General features: G+C 32.0%; 1 protein-coding gene across 1 annotated transcript; it reads left to right on the forward strand.

The window, feature by feature from the left end:
* Positions 1-1,359: 1,359 nt before the first annotated feature.
* Positions 1,360-21,898, forward strand: LOC126892091 (zinc finger protein 235-like). The gene is made up of 2 exons (XM_050661526.1): positions 1,360-1,538; positions 19,407-21,898. Exon 2 carries the CDS (start codon positions 19,430-19,432, stop codon positions 20,492-20,494), a length of 1,065 nt encoding a protein of 354 aa, XP_050517483.1. The 5' UTR covers positions 1,360-1,538; positions 19,407-19,429; the 3' UTR covers positions 20,495-21,898.
* The last annotated feature ends 2,091 nt before the right edge of the window (positions 21,899-23,989 follow it).

Here is a 23,989-nt window from a genome sequence, read left to right on the forward strand (position 1 = left end):
CCAGTTTATTTATAATGCGCAAACGAGGAGCAATTAGGTGATTATACCCAGAAAATGAAAATTTATTCGAAATCTCAACTTTTTATTTGGTTATATCTCGAAAACGGAAAATCCGCAAATGAAATTTCGAATGGAGGGATTTTCTTACGTCAGAAACAGTCATTTTAGATATACATTACAATACAGATAATACTTTTGCAAATACAGTTTAGGACCACCAAAATGGAAAATTTTTTTCTTCGGAAAATTTTTAAGCTTTATGATTTTTAGTTTAAACCAGGTCTATTCGTAATCCTCAAACCAGAAGAAATTAAATGATATAGTTATTGTTATTTTTACAGCTTTTAATAAATATCCCGATAATGGAAATATATACTTTGGCGCTGTCTCGAGAAATTTCATTTTGATATAACTTAAAAATGGAATATCCGCAAATGAAATTTCAAAGGAGGGATTACCTTTAAGTCAGGAGGAGTTATTTTGACTATGGTACATACTACTTTTAGCCTTACAGTTTAGGTTTACCAAAAGTGAAAATTATTCTGGCATTCCTTTGCACTACAGTATAGGCAACCAACATTAAAATCGTTTTTCCTTTATAACATTTTCAATTTTCACAATTTTCAATTAAAACCAGTTTATTCATAATCCGCAAACGAGGTGCAATTTTTTGATATGGTTATTTAGTGACTTTACGGCATTTTATACCCTGAAAATCGACATTTATTTTTAGCGCTGCGCCGAAATCTCCACTTTTGATTTGCTTATATCTCGAAAACGGAAACTCCGCAAATGAAATTTTGAATGGTGCAATTATCCGCAAACGAGGTGCAATTTTTTGAGCTATGGTAGAAGTCAAAATAACGACTTTGAAAAAACCGTTTCGCTAACTTTATGACGCTAACGAACAAACCATACAAACTTGGATACTTGGGACTTGGATGTCAAAGTGTGCTTTAACACGTCAAATTTGGCCTTAAATTTCTTGTTCAATTTAATTGTTGATGTAAAGGTAATACTATATTATTTATCTATGATGTAAAGTGCACTTTACATAATGATAATGCGTATTACATATTGTTTTATTGTCTTAATGTGAGTGACTTTTTTGTGTAAGATTATTATTGGAATTCATAAAATCAAAATCAAGTGTGATAAAATGGAAGTAAAACAAGAAAGTAGCGAGGAAGCATGTAAAATAGAAAAAATATAAGGTTTGTTCCAACTCGATACAAAACCGTTCTTGAACGGTTCGTGAATCGCGCAGTATCGAAAAATGTGTTACTGCGCATAATTATACGTTATTGCGCATGCGCGTAACGATTCAAGAACGGTTTTGTATTGAGTTGGAACAAACCTAGAGTATAATGACTTGGATGATGCCCTTTTGGATGTCTTTAAATTTGAAATTAAGGAAGAATCTAATAGGCTTGATACATATGATTCGTTAGACTTGAAGGAGTGTCCTATAAATACTGAAATAGAACAACATGGAAGTAAACTCTACCCATTTGAAGAAGACAAAAAAACTGAAAAAGGTTATTAAAAAAAATATTTAGTATGGTATGTTAAACAGTAAATGGTTAAGTTCAATTAGTTACCACTATAAACAGGCCGGATTAACCGATAATAGTATAAAAGGCCTGGTTTCAGGTAAAATTTATTTTAGGCTTTATTATGGGAGTACCGTCTAGTCAGTGTTAATTGCAAAAGACCAACTCTGTCTACCTCGGTGGCTTATCGCTCCGGGTGGGTCTTAACAATGGGCCAGGTCAGATAAATTTAATAATATTTACGACCACACTAATTGAACTCGAACCATTTACTGTTGAACAAACCATATAGTAAAACCTCGATATAACGGGCTTCGGATCTCATCATCATGAATAGTGCTACAGCCCTATGAAAGAGCCTCGACCTTCCCAAGTCTATTATGCCAGTCAGTCCTATCCATTGCCAGTTTCTCATTCTCATCTACACCATCCTTCCATCTGAGTTTTGGCCTACCCCTATTTCTACTTCCCACAGGTTGTGACATAAGGGTTCTTCAAGGAGGGTTGTTCTCTGTGATCTTCTTTCATCTATAGGGTGAATAAAGTAAAGAGGATAACGATATTTTTATTCAGGCAAGTTACAGTTTAGGGCAACGAGCATAGAGTGTGGCCATATTTTTTTTAAATTTAGACGTTGTTTAAAATATTTTTATCATTTAGTTTAGTTAAATTTCAGTTTAATTTAGTGTATTCTTAGTCTTACTTCAAGGTTAGTATATTCATTTAACTAAGTTACAGTCGGAAAAATGAAAGAATACCCATAAACAAACATATAAAACACGCTGTATTTTCCTGTCACCGTGTCACAAAGAAAATTGTCCAAGTGCATGTAACAATAATTATTACATGTAAGTACTTGCGCTGGCCAATTTTTTGTGTGACACAGTGACAGGAAAATACAGCGTGTTTTATATGTTCGTTCATGGGTATTCTTTCATTTTTCCTACTGTAGTTTCTTTTTATTACTATTTACTATTTTAGATATTTTATTATTTACATTTTAGAAATCTTTACATTTTTAGTGTTTCTATTAACTATTAATTTTTATATAATTTTAATGCTTTTACTATACTGTCTAAATAACATTATATATCGTCTGTATACAGCGAAAACCAGGTAAATGACAAATTTTAAAATATTGAGTTAAGTATACCAAAATTCTCAGCTTTTTACGTTCTACATACAGGTAAAACTCAATAAATGATACAATTTACCATTCAGCGGATAATTTATATAATAAACAAATAAGTTACACCTCACCAACTTTTCATTTTCAAATAAAATAATATATCGCTACTTACTTTCATAAAATCAAAGTTCTGTTGCATGTAAAACCAACTAAGCGCACATATATATTTGCCGGAAAACAATATATTTCTACTGCTGTATATCTACCATATTCAGTAAAAAGCTGATAAGTGTCTTTAATACAGTGTGATTTATTTTGATTTACAGGTAAAACTAGGTAAGTGATCGCACCTTGATCTTAAATTTAGGTTTAATCAGCTAGGTCTCTTCACTTTTTCAAACTAATGATAGAATGTTATTTCTGATATATGCATCTTTCATTAGCATATCGAATATCGAACACAACTGGTCCGCCTAATTCAAAATAAAGCAATAAACTTTAAAAACGTTTTTTCTCGATTTCAGTATTTCTACATTTACCTGGTTTTCGCAGTATACCGACGATATTATGTTTCTGTTTATTTTCTGATTTATATCTAACATCTGGTTTTGATTTTTAAATTATATATTGTGTTCTTGTTTCTATTAACTATTGATTTTTATATAATTTTTAATGTTTTTAATATAGTGTCTAAATGATATTATTGATGTTTCTATTTATTTTCTGATTTCTATCTAACATTAATTTGTTTTTGATTTTTGAAGTTATACTTCTTTAGGCACGATTGAGAGTAAAATTTCATAATACTGCGCTCATGCGCACACAGACAGTATGTACTTAGAACAATGAATTGTTCAGAATTAAAAAACGGCTCCGAACTCTTGGGAGGAAACAGATAAGAGGTAGAGCATTGGACTGGAGATCGAGAGGTCGCGGGTTCAAATCCCGGACGATTCACGTTTTTTTTTTAATTTTTGGTAGTTTTAATAAAAATTTTTGTAAAGTTTTGTAAAGAAAGTTAGTTTAATATTTAAATAAAATTCAAATATAAACAGTTCATCATCATCATCATTGGCTCGACAGCCCTTTCTGGGTCTTGGCCTGTTCCAGGATTCTTCTCCACTCTGATCTGTTTCGTGCTTTTTTTCTCCAGTTTTTTATTTTTAAGATTTTTATATCATTTTCTATTTGTTCTAAATATCTCAGCTTCGGTCTTCCTCTTGTTCTTTTTCCTACTGGCATCTGTTTGAATATTTTGTTTGGTATTTCGCCTTCTTCCATTCTTTCTACATGTCCCATCCAACGCAGCCGTCCTATTTTAATGAATGTTATGATATCTGGATCCTGGTATATTTCGTATAGTTCAAAGTTGTACCTTCTTCGCCAAATTCCATTTTCTTTTGTGCCCTTATATATGTGTCGCAAGATTTTTCTTTCAAAGGTAGCTAGCAATGTTTCCTCTCTTTTAGTGAGTGTCCAGGTTTCTGAGCCGTATGTGAGTACCGGTCTTATTAGGGTTTTGTATATTTGGCATTTTGTTTTCCTTGCGACGTTGTCTGATCTTAGTTGCCGAATTAAGCCATGATAACTTTTATTGGCAATAAATATTCGCCTCTTCACTTCCTCTGCTACGTTATTATCAGATGTGACTAGGGATCCCAAGTATGTAAAGTATTTTACCCCCTCAATGTTGTATTCTCCTATTGTTATATTTTGTGGCTGCCCTATTTCTGCGTTTTTACTTACCTGCATATATTTTGTTTTGTTCTGATTGATTTTAAGGCCACTATTTTGTGCAGCTCGTTCTATTTGATTGAATGCCTCTATCATTTCTCTTCTTGATCTTGCGATTATGTCAACATCATCTGCAAATGCTAGTATTTGCACGCTTTTATTAATTATTGTTCCTCGAGTATTGACTGTTGTGTCCCTCATTATTTTCACGAGTACGATGTTGAACAAGATGCATGATAGAGCGTCTCCCTGGCGTAGTCCCTTTTTTACATCTATTGTTTCCGTTAGTTCGTTTTGTATCCGGATTTTACTTTCTACTTTTAGAGATTCTTTTATCAGTTCTATTAAATATAAACAGTTAAGTATATTTATTTCGTTGAAATTATATAATAGAAGTATAACTTCTTATGTGCGTACAAAGTACACACACATTCTTTTTTAAATTATACAGTGATGAGCATACTAATAACCGCAAAAGATGGAAAACGTATTAAGTTGTGAGATAAAAAGAAATGAAACTAGTCGAGCTGGAAATTTAGCGATATTAATCTTTAAATTTACATTATATTGATTGTTTCCCACCTTTACACATATCAGAGGAGTATGTCTACTAAAACTGTCACTGTGACAGTGGCAGTTGCCAAACTTGTCCGATACGTCTAAAGGTGGGAAACAATAAATTTAGTGTAAATTTTTAGGTTAATATCGCTTAATTTCACAGCTCGACTAGTTTCATTTCTTTTTATCTCACAACTTAATACGTTTTCCATCTTTTGTGCTATTTTGCCGGTTATTAGCGCGCTCATCACTGTATATTGTGTTCTTATCCGATTTTTGAATTTTAGATGTTACAGTAAGAAATATTTTATAATATGGCAACACTGTCAATATTTTTAGTTTACATCAAATGTCAACTATAAATTGGTTATGTTTGGTTGCCCTAAACTGTAAGTTGTCCTTTTATTCATATCAAAAATGAGTAATTCTCACAACAAACTGTACATACGAGTACCTACTCAAGGCAAGTATCTACTTCCGATTTTTATTTTTTCCACGTGGAGTATGTACTCCAATATTTGGATTATAAACTACATGCTCATTTTTATTCATATATTCATACAAGTCAATGTCTACACTCTTGCGACTAAAAATCAACCACAATGAAAGCAAAGAATATATACTCTCCTAGAAGAAGAGTTTGAATGGAACAGATGGTCATGTTCATTTGTTCCTTGTAAACACTGTAGTCATTGTCAGGCCACATGCACCAACTCAGTTGGCGCACAAAATCCTATGCTGAAGCGTTACAGGACATTACCCTTCTATAAGGTCTATATTCTTTGATGAAAGCTTTGAATGATTAGTTAGACTTACTTTCGGATAATCTGAACTTTAGGCCCTCAGGATGTTGCTATGGCTTTCTCTCATCATTTTAGCTCAATTTATCAGGTGTCATCCACACATCCGGGTAGTTCACAGGGATCTTTTAACTTTACAGTTATTAGTGAAGAAGATGTGAAGGTTAGTATAAAAAAATTAAAGCCAAAAAAGGCCACTGGTAGTGATAATATCCCTGCCTATATCTTTAAAGGATGTTCTGATATGTTTCAAAAACCATTATCACATCTATTTATTCTATCTCTTAAAACGAACACCTTTCCAGACAAACTCAAAGAGGCTACCATTACTCCAGTTTTTAAATCTGGTAATAGAAACAATATAGAAGGCTATCGCCCTATATAAGTATCCTTAATTCCCTTGCTAAAATATTTGAATCTATTCTCTATGTGAATATACTGAAAAATTTTGAAAATGAATTTGCTCCAGAACAACATGGTTTCTTGCCTGGGTTATCTACAACTAGTAATCTGTGCATTCTCTCTAATGTTGCTAGTGAGGCAATAAATAATAAACTCCATTTAGATTTAATAATGACTGACTGCTCAAAAGCATTTGATATGGTTGACCATAGCATTCTTTTATCGAGATTGAATGAGTTTGGTTTTTCGCATGATGCTTGTACATTTATAAAATCGTATGTGGAATCAAGGTTTCAACGAGTCAAAATTGGTAGGTGTTTTTCAGATAAATTTCAGGCTACATCTGGTGTCCCCCAAGGGAGCAACTTAGGGCCTTTGTTTTTCTTAATTTTTGTCAACTCACTACCACAATCCCTTAAATTTTCTTCTAGTTTGATCTATGCTGATGATTTTAAGCTTTTTAAGACTATACCTACATACTCCAAATGATTCTCAGTTACTACAGGAGGACCTGACCTCAGTTGTAGAATGGCTTAGGGACAACAATATGATCTTGAATATTAAGAAGTGTGGAGTCATATCTTTTACTCGCAAAATCGACTACATTCAAAATAATTATAGAATTGACAATTATTGTGTAGTATCTAGGAAAACCAAATGTAAAGATCTGAGATTATACCTACAGGCTAACATGAAATTTAATGAACACTATATAAATATTGTTAATAAGGCTTACAAAATATTGGGATTTGTAATAAGAAATTCCAAACACTTTAGTATAAACACAACCATTAGACTATATAACGCTTTAGTCAGACCAAACTTGGAATATGCATCAGTGGTATGGGCTCCTGAAGCCAAAGTTCATATTAATCATATAGAAAAGCTACAAAAAAGATTTCTAAGGTATTTATACCTTAAGAAATACAATGTGTATACTCACCTTACGCCATCAAAAGAGTTGCTTCAAATATTTGGCTTGCAGTCATTAGAGCAAAGAAGAAATATGCATTGTGTTGTGTTTATTCATAATATTATTAACAATGTTAAATATAAGACATGTGGTTTGATCAACTTTATTAGGTTTCATGTGCCAAAGGTCAACCTCAGGGTAAACAGTAATGACCTATTTTCTTGTTAGGGCAGTCAATGAGAGGAAGAACAGGTTATTACCTCCGAATTTTATCCTACTGCATGGATTTTAATGAAATTTTAAGAATAGCCTGAAAATATCTCCTTATTCAAAGTCTACCCTTTGCCGATGTGTGCTTTTGTCTTGGGGGCGGTTCCCACCCCTTCTCGGGGGTGGAACATTTTTTGGTTAAACAACTACGGAAGTTACTAGAGAACCCAATTCTAAGCAAAAACTGTTCTATAATTTTTTTTCGAAAACTCGATACTTTTTGAGTTATTCGTGGTTGAAAATTGGCCATTTTCATTAAAATATAACACCTTTCAAACGGTTTTTTGCGAATACCTTAAAAACAATGCATCTAACTAAAAAAATTATATAAAACATTTTTGTAGCTCATAAAAAACAAAGAGATTCGTTCCTTCTTCAATCTTCTAGTTATAACACAAAAAGAGATATAGTAGGTAAAAGAGTTTGTTTTTTTGGTGCATGCTCAAAACAGTGTATTCAACTTGAAATAACAGAGAAACGGTCGATTTTATGTATATAATGCTACCAATAAATTTTATTGTGCTTGAAAAGTCCTTTCAAATAAGCAATATTAAATATCGATTACATTCAAACTAAGCGAGATATGCTGCAAAAAATTGATGACTAACGAATTTTAAGAAAAAAATTGAGAAGTAAATTTAACCCCTCACCCACAAGAATTTAAATGCATCGTTTTCCTTCTACAATACATTTTACTACAGTGTCATTTTTATGTTCAAAAAGTTGAGCGGGTTTAAAATAAATGGTTTTTGAAAAAAATAAGATCAAATTATAGAGCGCATATTTAAATTTTCTTAAAAATCTTCTTTTTCTCCATGTATGTAACTTAAAAATGATAAGAGATACTGTTATAAAAAATAAAATCAAAATGTTTATCTAGAAGAAACCTAAATTTTTGTATGACATCTTTTTTTGGCATCTCTTATCATTTTCGAGTTACATGGAGAAAAAGGAAGATTTTTAAGAAAATTTAAAAATGCGCTCAATAATTTGATCTTATCTTTTTCAAAAACCATTTATGTTAAATCCGCCCAACTTTTTGAACATAAAAAGAACACTATAGTCAAAGGTATTGTAGAAGGAAAACGATTAATTTCAATTCTTGTGGATGAGGGGTTAAATATACTTCTCATTTTTTTCTTAAAATACGTTAGTCATCAAATTTTTTACAGTTTATCTCGCATAGTTTGAATGTAATCGACATTTAATATTGCTTATTTTAAAGGTCTTTTCAAGCACAACAAAAGTTATTGGTAGCATTATACACCTAAAATCGACCGTTTCTCTGTTATTTCAAGTTAAATACACTGATTTGAGCATGCATCAAGAAAACAAGTTTTTTCCATTTACCATATCTCTTTTTGTGTTATAACTAGCAAGATTCATAAAGGAAAGAATCACTTTGTTATTTTATAAGCTATAAAAATGTTTTATATACACTGCGCGTCATAGAAAACGGGCACCCTAAAAAATGGGTCATTTTGATGTCGCGTATCTCCTTAACCTGTTGTCCGATTTAAGTGATTTTTTAAATATGTTATAGCCTTATTCTTTGTCAATATCTCTGTAATAATAGTTTTGCTAAACAGGTAAATTTTCATTGTATACCGGGTGTACGAACCAAACTGTGTTTTTTTTCTCAATGTTCGCAACACCCTGTAGAATATTCTAGCCTTTATAAAATACTGAAATTAAATCCCGACTATAGCCTCAGGTTTTCTGAATATTCTGTTTTTTGATTAATTGTCTTATGTTAGATAATACAAAAGTTATGTACTTTAACAACTAGTAACGTTCTTCATCAGTATAGGTTGTTTGTAAATAAGTGCGACAAACTTTAAGGGGCAAATGCTTCGTTTACGAGATACGGGATGTTGATTTTTTTTTTAGAAACTAACGATTTATTTTATTGACCTAAAACCGGTTGAGATATGCAAATGAAATTTAGTAGGTTCTAAGAGATAGTTATTGCGAATTTTTTGACTTGCAGTCAAGAATTTTATATTCACTATTGACGTGCATACGGGTAATATGACCGATCATATTACCCGTATACACGTCAATGGTGAATATAAAATTCTTATTTGTATGTTAAAAAATGTGCAATAACTACGTCTTAAAACCCACCAAATTTCATTTGCATATCTCAACCGGTTTTAAAGCAATAAATAAATCGTTAGTTTGTAACAAAAAATTCAACATCCCGTATCTCGCAACCGAAGCATTTGCGGACATACGATTATAAAGTAAACTGTCATTATTTTTCAATGCAGAATTACCCCTTAAAGTTTGTTGCACTTGTTTAGAAACACCCTGTACTGAAAAAGAACATGGCTAATTGTTAAAGTGCCTAACTTTTGTATTATCCAACATAAGCCAATGAATCAAAAAACAGAATATTGAGAAAACCTGAAGCTATAGTTGGGTTTTACTTTCAGTATTTTATAAATGCTAGGATATTCCACAGAGTGTTGCGAACTTTGAGAAAAAAACACAGTTTGATTCGTACACCCGGTAAACAATGAAAGTTTACCTGTTTAGCAAAAATATTATTACAATGATATTGGCACAGAATAAGGCTATAAGATATTCAAAAAATTACTTAAATCGGACAACAGGTTTAGGAGATACGCAACCTCAAAAATTACCCATTTTTAGGGTGCCCGTTTTCTATGACGCGCAGTTTAGTTTTTTTAGTTAGATGTTAGATGCATAGTTTTTAAGGTATTCGCAAAAAAAACCGTTTGAAAAGGTGTTATGTTTTAAGGAAAATGGCCAATTATCAACCAGGAATAACTATTGAGTTTTCGAAAGAAAATTATAGAACAGTTTTTGCTTAGTATTAGGTTCTCTAGCAACTTCCGTAGTTATTTAAGCAAAAAATTTTCCACCCCCGAGAAGGGGTGGGAACCGCCCCCAAGACAAAAGCACACATCGGTATAGGGTAGACTTTGTTTCTTGGGCTATTCCCTACTTACTGTGAAAATATCACGTAAATCGATATAGTAGGATAGAATTCGGAGCCACATACCCTCATTGACTGCCCTATGTAGTTAATATAATTCTTGTGCAATAATAAACTATATACAATATCAGTGTAATGCGTTAATAAAGATCTGTGATATAGACCTCTTTAACTGTACCGTAAGGGATATTAAAAATATTATGAATAGATAAGTAATGGACTCAATTTTAATATTTTATTAACTTGTGTCTTTTTCATGGGTCCGGACAAATAATCTCCGGACAAATAATCCCGGACAAAAAATCCTCACAAATTATCCCCGGGCAAAAAATCCTCACAAAAAATCCCCACAAAAAATTCCCACAAAAAAATCCCCACAAATTTTTTTGGACAAAATATCCCCACAAAAAATCCCGGACAGAAAATCCCCAAGAAATGTTTGCTGCCGAATAGTTCTCTAAAAGTTTTCCCGTGAATGGTGGAAGATATGAGAAATAAGCTAAAGGCCCGTTTTCACGGTACACTTTGGATGATCATCCCGGATGAATCATCCGAAGTGATTACGACGATGAAAGTAATTATCGTTTACACAGATCACCAAGACTGAACTAGTCTGTTCATTTACAAATGGGGCCGACTGAAGTTATACGTGCTGAAATTGGCATAATAAGTGAAATTGAAATACAGAAGATTGGAAAAAAACGACGTTGGTGGGTAAGGCCGTGGATAATTCGACGCTACAAAATGGGGGCGTCAACGTGTTTGTTAAAGGAATGGTCTACAAAAGATCAAGCCATGTTAAAAAACCATCTAAGAACAAAACACAACGTACAAACACAACAACTACGCACTTTAAATGCGACAATAAACAACCACGTGGACCTGTTGCCGCCGTTCACTAGTCACTGCCGATGAATCACAGCAACAAATGCATGTTTACATGGTTCACTTTGCATGATTCATCCGCGATGCATCCCCTAAAGTGAACAAAAGTAGAACTCGGTTCAACTTCGTTCAATATTCATTTTGGGTGATCATTTTCGATGATTAATAGTTTACACGATTCATTTATTTTTCACTTTGGATGATTCATCCAGGATGATCATCCAAAGTGTACCGTGAAAACGCGCCTTAAGGCTGTGGGAATCATGTTGTAATTGGCTTAAATCTTTTGATGACTCTGCTTTGAATAACTCGCTTGAAAACATTGTCTCTTCATGATAATAACTGATAACTATACTGAAAACAATAATCTTGATTATACTAATGCAAAAAATCCGTTCCACGCATCGCCATGAAAGTTATACAAAGCTTTTCGATTATTTTGACTTTTTTGGTGGTTTTGGGAACAACTTTATGGACATTACTATTCGATATCAGGTTTTTAGAAAACGTAATTGAGGATCTGTGTGCATCCATAAAAAAACTTTAAAAATTTATCCATAAATCAAACCAGACACGGCTGTTCGGGGAGAGGCCAGATGGGAGAAGGTCTGTAGGGCGGCCTAGTGTGTGTGTGTGTGTGTGAAAAAATGGCTTGGATGCGGGTCCGTTAGCCACAGATTTTATTTTATTTTTACCTCAATTTATTAGTTTTGTTATATTTATACGTATTTCACTTAAATGACTATATCTGTTTCTTTCAAGTAGTTTATGAGTAATTTAAATATTTCCATTTTATGACAACTTAGTAGGTATTCTATACTAATTGGAAAATGAACTTGTGTTTGTCGTAAATTGTAATATAATTGATTTATATATCTCTCGTTAATTTTGCATTCCAAGAAAATATGGTTCAAATCTCTAATCGAAACATTATCACAAAAACAGCTGATGCATTAAGTATTCCTAATTTGTGCAGATGTGCCTCATATTTTCCGTGCCGAGTTTTTAATCTGACGATAGTAGAAATATCTTGCTTTGGCAGGTTATATTTAAATATGTATTCAGGTGGCGGAGGAAGTTCTTGATGTAAAGAAAAATATAAATTTTTTGACATCCTTGTAATATTTTTCCATTCTTTTTTCCATATTTTTTTTATTCTAACTTTGACGTCATTTATTGCATCTGTCGATAATATGTAAGTTATCGAATATGTTAGTATCTCACATTTTTTTATTGCATCTTTGGCCAACTCATAGGGCGGCCTAGAAAAAGGTGGAAAGATGCAGTCTGGCAGCCTAGAAAAAGGTGGAAAGATGCAGTCTAGCGGCCTAGAAAAAGGTGGAAAAGTTATAACGCCATTGATGATGATGATGATGACTAAATATTTTTGACGTTAAACTTTTCAGGACCAGCAGTTATCATCACGAATAGACAATAAGTACAACATGATTCCCAAAGCCTTAGCTTATTCCCCATATCTTCCACGATTTTTGAAAAAACTCACAATTAGAATTCGACATTTGGTAATCGAAATTACAATGCATGCTTAATTTTAATAGCTAAATCATTATTTTCGTGTCGAAAACTGGTTTCATGGCGATTACTATAATAACTCTCATGCACTGAAGCTGAAAAACATTTGCGTGGATTGCATTCACGGGAAAACTTTTAGAAAATCATTCGGCAGCAAATACTTCTTGGGAATATTTTGTCCGAGATTTTTTGTGTTGATATTTTGTCCAAAATAATTTGTGGGAATTATTTTTCCGGGATTTTTTGTGGTAATTTTTTGTCCTAGTTATAGGATATATATATATATATATATATATATATATATATATATATATATATATAACTGGATTCGAAATCCGATGTATTTATCGACCGTGCAAGTATATTCTATAACACTATAAAACAGTGTTGAAATTATCGGGAATTGCGGTCTGTGGCTTAGATTGAAACTACATTTAATTCTGTTGAATTCGATATTTCGATGAGTATTTATTAATTTTTCATCTTCGTCAGGAACAAAGAATTGTTGTAGGTATGTTATATAAAGCAATTTAACTTAAAGCTATGCATGTCGTTTCACGAGAACGTCGAGGGCGGCACTGAATATACATATATATATATATATATATATATATATATATATATATATATATATATATATATATATATATATTACATCAGTTACTCGTTTTACCCTAAGGTGTACGAGATTTTTTAAATATTATTTGTTAAAATTGGTCACAATATATTTTTATTTACAGGTTTTTACTGGCGTTTCGCCAGTATCCAAAGACCGTTTTCAAAGATATAAATAATATCTAACAATAAAACACTGACAACTTTTGTTTTTGTTACTTCCACAAAATTTATTTTTAAACTATGTATCTAACTATATAGCTGTTTCAGCAGAGTGCCTTTCTTAAGTGATTTATTTTAGTATGTGTGCATTTTAAAGTCACTAACTGAATAGGTTGAGGAGTGGGGAGCTATAATGTCTTGTTGGAACACTCCATGAATGTCTTGAAACATTCCATGAATGTCTACGAATGTTCTTAGGACATTCAAAGTATATTTTTTAGACATTCTCTGAAATATATAGTCAGTGATGTGACAATACCTCCTATATGTTTTTTCATGAGTTTTGCAGGAGACGAAATACATTTTTTAAGGTCACCTCCTGTTTTCATACGTAAGTTTTGACTTGTTTTGTAGTAGTTTTTGTAAGTCAAAAAATATATGAAAACAGGAGGTGGCCCAAACAAGTTTTTCATCTCCGACAAAATTCATGAAAACGCAGATAGGAGGTATTGTCACGTCACCGACGATATACCAGAAGTATATGTGGCCGTACCAAATAATACATCCTTGATAAATATAAACATTTTTATGGCACAAAATCTTGTCATATATTTTTTTCCATAATCATTACTACGATGACGATTCATTGTATTGAATTGTACATTACAATTACAATCTGGTCATAACTCTGACCAATGAGCAATTTTAATTTAACCTAAATTACTACTGTTCCTTAAAATGAAGAGCTTACCCCATAGCGTCTCTTATCTAATCTAACAGACACACAAGCACTATGCATGCTTTTCTAACCTCACTATTCTAACATACACAGGCACACAAGCATTATGCTGTGCTTTTCACTATCACATATCATTCAAACTAGTTCAAAAGGCTTTGTCCTCTTCAATCTTCTAGTTTGCCCAGTAGTATCGAGAAGCTGGATTTCCTCAATATTCTTGTAGGTACTTACAAAGTTGTTGCTTGTGACTTCCAACTTTAAAACAAATCCAGCTGTAAAATATTTATGTGCCTGAAGGCTTTTGTATGCTTTCATCTGCTGCTTAGAGTAGTAACTGTGAGACTCCACCAGATATAATCAACTATTTATAATGGATAAATATCTATAATAGTAATTTGGTGGAATGCACTTTATGGTAAAATCCAATTCTGACTGAATTGTATATGGATCTTAATCCCCAATTATTTTCAGCTTCAATAAATATCTAAAACAATAAAAGAAATAATGTTATTGCTTGCAAAATTCATCAATATTGATAAATAGGTATCAGAGAAAAATGAACAGTAAATAAAAATTGTTTCCCCTACCTTTCTGCAAACATCTGGAGTTTCCAATAATAATTTCCTTAAATAATCACTTTGCAGTGTGGTAAAATTTATAAAGTTCACAAAATACAGCAAACGAAATCCAAATGAATCCAAAATAGACAAAATACGACGATAAACAATGAAATGAAATGATATTACAAACAACCTCTGTAACCTGTAACTTTTTGTTGTATGCCAACCAGAACCAGAAGTCACTTGGTTTGGATTGCCTAAATACATAATATACACGCGTGGCAAATTTGAAAATGAATGCAAATTGAATAGTAAATGTAAATGGCCTCTCTTAAAATATGACATTGGTAGTTTGTTCATAGAATGTCTTGTGGTAACATTCTACGAATAACTTAATCTGATGTTCACCGAATGTTCCTTGAATGTCCAGGACATTCAAACATTAATAGAACTTTGATAGTACATTCCTGGAATGTTTTGTGTTGTTAGGGTAGAAGGTGAAGTGTGTATGTAGAAGTGTCTGTTTTTCTATTGTTGAAAGCCCTTTTGTGTTCTGCTATTCGTTTGTCAAAGGTTCTGCCAGTTTGACCGATGTAAGTTTTTGGACAGTCACCACATGCCAGTTTGTAAACACCACTCTGTAATTGCTTTCTCTTTCTGCTCTTATGGTTCTTAATGTATTTGCCTAAGTTGTTATTAGTTCTGAAAGCTGGTGTTATTCCTTTCTTTTGTATGTATCTGGCTATATTTGTTGATATCTTGCCTGTATACCTATGTGATAGAACAGAATGTACTGTGTTTTTTCTGTGATGGTGGATAGACTAATTTCATTATACACGGTGATTGTATAGTAGAGTAAAGCTCAATAGCTCCGCTATAGTAATAGATAGCAATAAAAGTTAATAACAAAAATTTTAGCCACCTTTGAGCTTCACATTACAAAATTAGTTAGAATGTTACAGGGTGTTCGATAACACAGTGGCAGACCAAACTTTTGTTTTTTTAAATGGAACACCCTATATTTTATTTTAAATTCGAATTCCTGTTAACTTTTCCATCACAAAAATATAAAGGTTTGTTATGTTATACAGGGTATTTACAAAGTTATAACCAATTTTATTTGAAAATCGTAACAAGTTCAACTCCCTGTATAAATAAAAATAAGCACAAAAGCAATGGTTTATTAATGCCATATTTTTTTATTTATTGTCAAAATTTTCAAGAAATATTGACATTGCTTTATCAAATACAGGGTGAGTCAAAACGCAAGTACATTATTTTCTCAGTAATGTTAAATGGAACACCCTGTATTTTATATCATTATTGAAAAGTAACATTACCGTACTTTAATTTTTATATAACCTTCCCTATGCCCAAATTGATTAGTTTTCGAGATATTTTCATTTTTCAGAGCCAATTATTTTAGGTGTTTAAATTTATCTAAATTTTAGGTTAGCCATGACTGAATTAACTGTTGAAGATTGTCGGTTATTAATCCGGTAATCAATGTAACACTGTAGCAAATAAAGAAATAAAAAGAATTTATTAGTAATACATTTTACAAACAAAAACACAACCACTACATGCAACATTTTTGAAACAATTAAAAACTATCTTTTTATGTAAATGCAACAAATAAACAAAGAAAATTAGTAATAAATTTTACAAAGAAACACACAAACGCAAAATACAACATTTTGTGAAGACAATTAAATACTACTTTTGTATGTAAATGTAACATTGTAACAAATAAAGAACGAAACATAATTTATCAGTAATACATTGTGCAAAAAAACATGTTTGAAAAAATTAGAAGCTACTTTTAATAAAATATTTTTAATATTTAATTATATAAGGTGTTCAAAATTATCTCATAACACATTTATGCACGCCTAAAAACGATCATTGAATGAGCTACTTACTCTACGGAGCATTTGTAAATTAACACATCGAAATACACTTTGTATTCTATTTTTCATCTCATCCCTTGTTGGAGGTATTTTATAAACTTCATTATTAACGTAACCCCAAAAAAATCAGTCCAGTTTATTAAATTCTGGTGATTTGTGTGGCCACGCTACTGGTCCATTGAAAAATGAAAATATCTCGAAAACTAATAAATTTAGATATAGGGAATGTTATACATTCATTATTATATTCAAAATACAGGGTTTTTCATTTAAAATTACTGAGAAACTAATGTACTTGCGTTTTGACTCACCCTGTATTTGATATAAAGAAAATTAGCAATATCGACCATTCCTGAAAATTTTGACAATACGTTAAAAAATGTGGCATTAATAAACCATTGCTGTTTTGCTTATTTTTATTTATACAGGGAGTTGAACTTGTTACGATTTTCATATAAAATTGTTTAAAACTTTGTAAATACCCTGTATAACATAACAAACCTTTATATTTTTGTGATGGAGAAGTTAACAGGAATTCGAATTTAAAATAAAATATAGGGTGTTCCATTTAAATGGAACATTGCTATCTTTTATTGCTATCTATTACTATAGCGGAGCTATTGAGCTTTACTCTACTAATCAATCACCCTGTATAAGTGATAGTTATATTTATTTTATTTGTTTATTATATATTTATATATTCTTATGTTATTTATTTTCTATTTTTTATTAACTTTGAAAGCAGTCTCTGGAGTAGAGATCGAAACGTCAGTAAGTTAAACATATGAATAAATTAATATATTGTAACATTTACACTTAATTATATAACAATATACTTAACATACACTAGACGAAGGACAAACAGATAAAAATTGATTGCCGGTACTTGGGTACTTCTGCATATTGAAGTACCGGCAATCAATTTTTATCTGTTGGTCCTTCGTCTGGTCCTAGTCACCAGTATATGTTAAGTACCTATGTACAGTCCGTTTAATTTTCTTACCGTTGGACGTCATTATTTACGTTAGAGATCTAAGTTGACATTGTTGCCCAATTTGAAAAAAATCTTGAATTCGTTTTAAATAAAATACATCACATAATTTTTACGGAAGTGGATTATACAGCAAAACAAATTAATATTCAATGGAAATAAGTAAAAACTTTCGAAATAGAAAACAAGAATTAAGTTATAATCTTACGTTAAAGTACATAATAAAAACAGTAAATATAATGAAACAAATACTTATAAGTTTTGTTCCACCATGAACTTTTGGACGGTCCACGAAGATCACCGTCCTGCGCAGTACCATGGAACGTATTATTTCATTCCCATGGAACCCATAGAACGTTAATTATCTAGTAACGAAACGGTAATCTGACGGTTCTTGGCCGTGTTGGAACAAACCTATAGTAAAGAATATAAACAAATATGAAGTGTCATCACCGCAAGTGTCAAATAAATGTTACCAATTTATGCCTTAATATCAGCTTCGTTCGATGACAGTTACAGTGTATTCCGAACAAATGCGCTTCATAAAAACGCTTTATAATCCATTTTATACAAATTAAATTAAACGTATTATTGTGTATTTCTTTAAGTTGATACTAATAGAAATCTTTAAATATTATTTCTACGCGTAGGTATATAATAAAATATGTCTAGTGGCTATAATGCCGGTGTACTCGGCAAAGTGATTCTAAAAAAGAACACATCTATACCGCCTAAATATTTCGTGTTGGTATCATGTGACGTCACGGGCTATGACGCGGATGACGTGCAACGGTAAGTAAATTAGATGGAGTACATAATATGTTATAAGATGTCACCATAATTCAAACTAATGTTAATAACATTCGAGGATACCTTCCTTTTTTAACGAAATGCCCCTGAAGATGCTCTAGGAGCGAAAGTATACTTGGGTAAGATTTAATAAAACTCAGTGCTTGATATCTGCCTTTTATTTCCGTAAATTTAATATAATTGAGCATTCAACAACTTTCTATTTTACGAACACTAAGCACTACAAACTTACTAAACTAATAGAAAATGTTAATCGCTGTCTAAATCTGACAATGCAGTGCTGCTCTTAGAACAATTCGTTCGGTTGTTCGTTCATTTTATTTATAATTTACACATTGTATTTATATTTATTTATAATTACAGAATATGTATGTATAATTGAAAATTCACTATAAATAATCAGAAAATTCAACTCCCACCACAGATTAACCCAACAGTGGGTTGGGTTAATCTGTGCCCCCACAGGTCCGCCTATGTAAATGAACGTGTCTTGCTACTCTTATTGGAACGAGGCAAAGAATAACTGGTTTTTTGTAACCTAACCCTTTTATCTATGGATTTGTGATTTAGTGCCTCAGTTTTTACTAATTTTTACTATTGAAAAAAAAAACATGTTTTTTGATATTTTTATGACGGTAATAATCGATGGGTCGACAAAATTCAGGGTTTTTATGGCCATAGCAGACCAATTATGCTATAGAGAAGCACAAATAAATTAGTATTTATACATTATATGATTTCTTATGAGAAAACGCAAATTAAGCAGGTAGTTTCCGAGGGCCGCCGTGTACATTTAAATTTGAGAATATTCCCCCTTTAAACGATGATATCACTCTTCCAAATTGAAGAATTATATCATAGTTGGTTTGTATTTTAGGTTATCTCCAAAATGAAAACAAAATGGAAATTACGGAGAAACTCGTTGAAGATTTGTCTTACCAAGGAAATGATGTGACTCGACATACTCAAGGGAAAACATCAAACAAAAATATGAAAGTTATGGCTGGCGATAGGTCTTATAAATGTGAAATTTGTTTTAAGCAATTTAATCGAGCAGGTTATTTGGAAAAACATTTGAGAGTGCACACTGGGGAAAAACCTCACAAGTGTGAAATTTGTTGTAAGCAATTTAGTCAAGCAGGTAATGTGAAAGAACATTTGAAAGTACACACTGGGGAAAAACCTCACAAGTGTGAAATTTGTTTTAAGCAATTTAATAGCGCAGGTAATTTCAAACAGCATTTAAGAACGCACACTGGAGAAAAACCTCACAAGTGCGAGATTTGCTTTAAGCAGTTTGCTTATAAATATCAATTAACGGTTCACATGGCAGTTCACACAGGAGAACTACCCCACAAGTGTAAGATTTGTTTTAAGACGTTTTGTAATAAAGATATTTTGAAAGGGCATTTAAGAGTGCACACTGGGGAAAAACCTCACAAGTGTGAAATTTGTTGTAAGCAATTTAGTCAAGCAGGTAATTTGAAAGAACATTTGAGAGTGCACACTGGGGAAAAACCTCACAAGTGTGATATTTGTTTTAAGCAGTTTTGTAAAACAGATATTTTGAAAAGGCATTTAAGAGTACACACTGGAGAAAAACCATACAAGTGTGAAATTTGTTTTAAGCAATTTAGTCAAGCAGGTACTTTAAAAGAGCATTTAAGACTACACACTGGAGAAAAACCTCACAAGTGTGAAATTTGTTTTAAGCAATTTTATAGAGCAGGTACTTTAAAAGAGCATTTAAGAACACACACTGGAGAAAAATCTCACAAGTGTGACATTTGTTTTAAGCAGTTTTTTACGGCAAGTAATTTCAAAGTGCATTTGAGAATACACACTGGAGAAAAACCATACAAGTGTGAAACTTGCTTAAAACGGTTTCTTACTACAAGTTATTTGAAACAACATTTGAGAAAGCACACTAGAGAAAAACCTCATACATGTAAAACAGGTCAGTAACGAAAAATGTTTTTGATAGAATGTGGCACGAGGGTCTTCTCTTCAAAATAAAAACTCAGGTAACTTACCAAATCTATCTCCTCCTTAACGCCCGGTTTCATAATCAGTTAAAGTGGACTTTAAGTTTTAAGTTGGTACCCTTGTCAGTGCAATTCATATGGGTAAATGTCAACGTTAAAGTGAACTTTAGTTAATGTTCACATTAAGTTGATTATGAAACCGGGCGTAAATCATATTTGTCTGACAGACACTTCCAAGTTAACTACAAATTTATCTCCTTCTTAAATCGTGGAACGGTGTAGAGCCAAGAGAAGGTTATTGAAATACCACCTACTATTTTACCGAATTTTGGATGTAGTAGTGGAAATTAAATAACAGTTTCCAATATAAAGTGATTATAAAAGTGCATACTGACGATACAAGTGAAAAAATAAACAAAAATTACTAATTAAGTGTGAATTAAGAGTGTATAAACAATCAAACACAAAAAACTGGCATAGGAAAGTGAACGGGTTTCAACAGCCAGCTGGCAGACGGGTCACGCTCCACGTCACGGCGACGTTGCCAGACTGTAGTAAAAGTCGCGGAAAAAGGGAAAACTCTAAAAATTAAAATACTTAGCGAAGAAAAATAAAATAAACTACTTATTTTGAGAACTCAAAGAGGAACCTAGCTTCTGAAGAGTCGATCTGGGCGAAGTTCCTATCGTTGAGATACCAACTAAGATACCGTGAAATAAACAAGAACATGGCGGAAGGTGATAATAAAATAATACAAAGCGAAACAAACAAGAACATGGAGGACAGCGACGACTGTTCGGACGACAGCAAAAGGAAAAGAGATCCGGATGATGCGACTCAAAGATCAAAAAATAGAAAACTCTCACAAATACCATCTAAAACAAATAGTAAAGAACAAAAACTAGATCTATTAATAGAGATGGTGTCGGAGCTCAAAAAGCAGAGTGACAAAACCAGTGAAGATATAAAAATGATAAGAGAAGAAAATAAGATATTGAGACAAGAAAATCAAAAACTAAAAGAAGAAAATAAAGATATAAAAGAGAAGCTAGAGGAAACAAATGATAGAATTGAATGGCTAGAGAAAGAGAGAAAAGGAAAAATAATATAGTGATGTCAGGAATTGAAATTGAGACAGAAAATAAAACAGAACTTAAACAATTCGTGGAGAACATAATAAAAAACACTCTACAGATAAATATTAATGTAAAAACAGCTCATAAAATAGGAAGAAAAGTATGCTTAATTGAAATAAATAATGAAGACGAAAAAGAACAAATCATGAAAAACAAATACAAATTAAAAGAACTGCAGCAGGAAAAGGTATACATAAATCATGACATGACAACAAAGGAGCGTGAGAAGAACAAGCAAATAAGAAAAATGGCAAAAGAAGAAGAATTAAAAGGAAATAAGGTGAAAATTGGATACAATAAAATAACTATAAATGGCGAGATATGGAAATGGAATAAGACTATGAAAAAACTAGAAGTAATAAATCCAAAAAACGAATAGCAGAAATTGAAAGCGACATGAAAACAAACACAACGAACCTGGCAAATGAAATGGACACGAATAAAAATATATATGAAGCTACAAATATAGCGAGGAACAAAAAGGGTGAGATATATAAAAATACGGAACATAAGGAAAATGAAAAGGAAATCATAAAAATGGCTACATGGAACGTGCGAGGTATTAACGGTAAAGAAGAGGAAATAATTGAAGAGATGAAACTACAAAATATAGACTACTTGGGAGTAACTGAAATAAAAAAGAAAGGTAGAGGAATAGTAGATCTAAATGATGATTACCGCTTATATTGGTCAGGAGTTGACTTAAAAGAATGGGGCGCGGGAGGTGTAGGCCTAATAGTAAAAACAGAAAAGACAAATAACATAATAGGTGAAAGATATATAAACGAAAGATTATTGGTAGTGGAAGTAAAACTAGATAATACAAATATAACCAGCATAATCGTAGCATATGGGCCAAATGATAATGCCAAAAAAGAGGAAAAAGATGAATTCTTTGAAATATTACAAGCAGAGATGGACAACGAAGGAGAAAACATTATATTAATGGGAGACCTAAATGGTAGGGTGGGAAGAGACAATAAAGGGATTGAACGATACTTAGGGCAACATGGAGAAGAAATGAAAAATGATAACGGAAACAGAATCATAGATCTATGTATAGCAAATGATATGGTTATAACGAATTCAAAATTTACGCACAAAGACATACACAAATATACTAGAGAAATCTCATCGAGAAAAGAAAAATCCATAATAGACTATTTCCTAATAAAAAGAAAAGACCTAAAGATGATAAAAGACGTAAAGGTAAAAAGAGAGGCTGAAATAAGCAGTGACCATTACTTGCTTATAATGGAACTAAGGGTGTACACACATAACACAACAGAAAAAAGAAAGAAGATAACTAAAGAAAAAATAAAAAGCTACAAATTAAGAGAAATAGATAGTAAAGAGGAATACCAGAAGAAGTTAACCAAACAGTTCGAGACTATAAAGGCAATTAACACAGGAATAGAAAATAAATGGAAGCAATTTAAGGAAATCATATTGAAAACAGCAAAAGAAGTATGCGGAACAACTAAAATCACAAACATATATTCGAAGAAAAGTAAATGGTGGACAGCGGAAATACAACGCAAAGTGAAAGAAAAGAAAAAAGTATGGAAAATGTATCTAAAAACCAAATCGGAGGACGATTTCGAAAAATATAAAATGGCCAGAAACGACATTAAACAAGAAATTAAAACGGCAAAAAAGAAGTCTTGGGAAGATTTTGGACACAAAATGAATGAAAACTATTTTAATAACCAAAAATTGTTCTATGATACATTGAAACAGCTAAGACAAAAGAAAACACATAGATTAAGAAACATAAGAGATAAAGAAAGAAATATATTAACTACAGAAAGAGAAATAATGCAAAGATGGAAGCAGTACTTTGAAGAACTAACAGAATGGAAACAATATCAACACGAAAGAGAGGAAGACATGATCGAAAATACAGAGGAAATGCAGCAAATAACAAAAGAGGAAATTGCAGAAGCCATTGACAAATTAAAATTGGGAAGATCTCCAGGCCAAGATGAAATCACAGCTGAAATGTTAAAGTACATGAGTGAAAATTCAAAAGAAAAATTCCGAGAACTACTAAATGAAATAATCACAGCAAAGGAAATACCATCTGATTGGAAAACAGATATAATAGTACCACTGTTTAAGAAAGGAGACGCAAGAAATTGCGAAAATTATAGGGGTATTACATTGACAAGCGTTCCTGCCAAAATATTCAATAGAATAATTGAAAAAAGGCTAAGGGAAAAACTAGAAATAAAACTAGAAGAATCCCAGCATGGCTTCAGAAAAGGAAGGAGTACCCAAGATCTGATATTCATATTGAGACAAATAGGAGAAAAACTATTGATGAAAGGCAAAGAGAT

This window comes from Diabrotica virgifera, chromosome 9 (genome assembly GCF_917563875.1).
Source record: "Diabrotica virgifera virgifera chromosome 9, PGI_DIABVI_V3a".
Lineage (NCBI taxonomy): Eukaryota > Metazoa > Arthropoda > Insecta > Coleoptera > Chrysomelidae > Diabrotica > Diabrotica virgifera.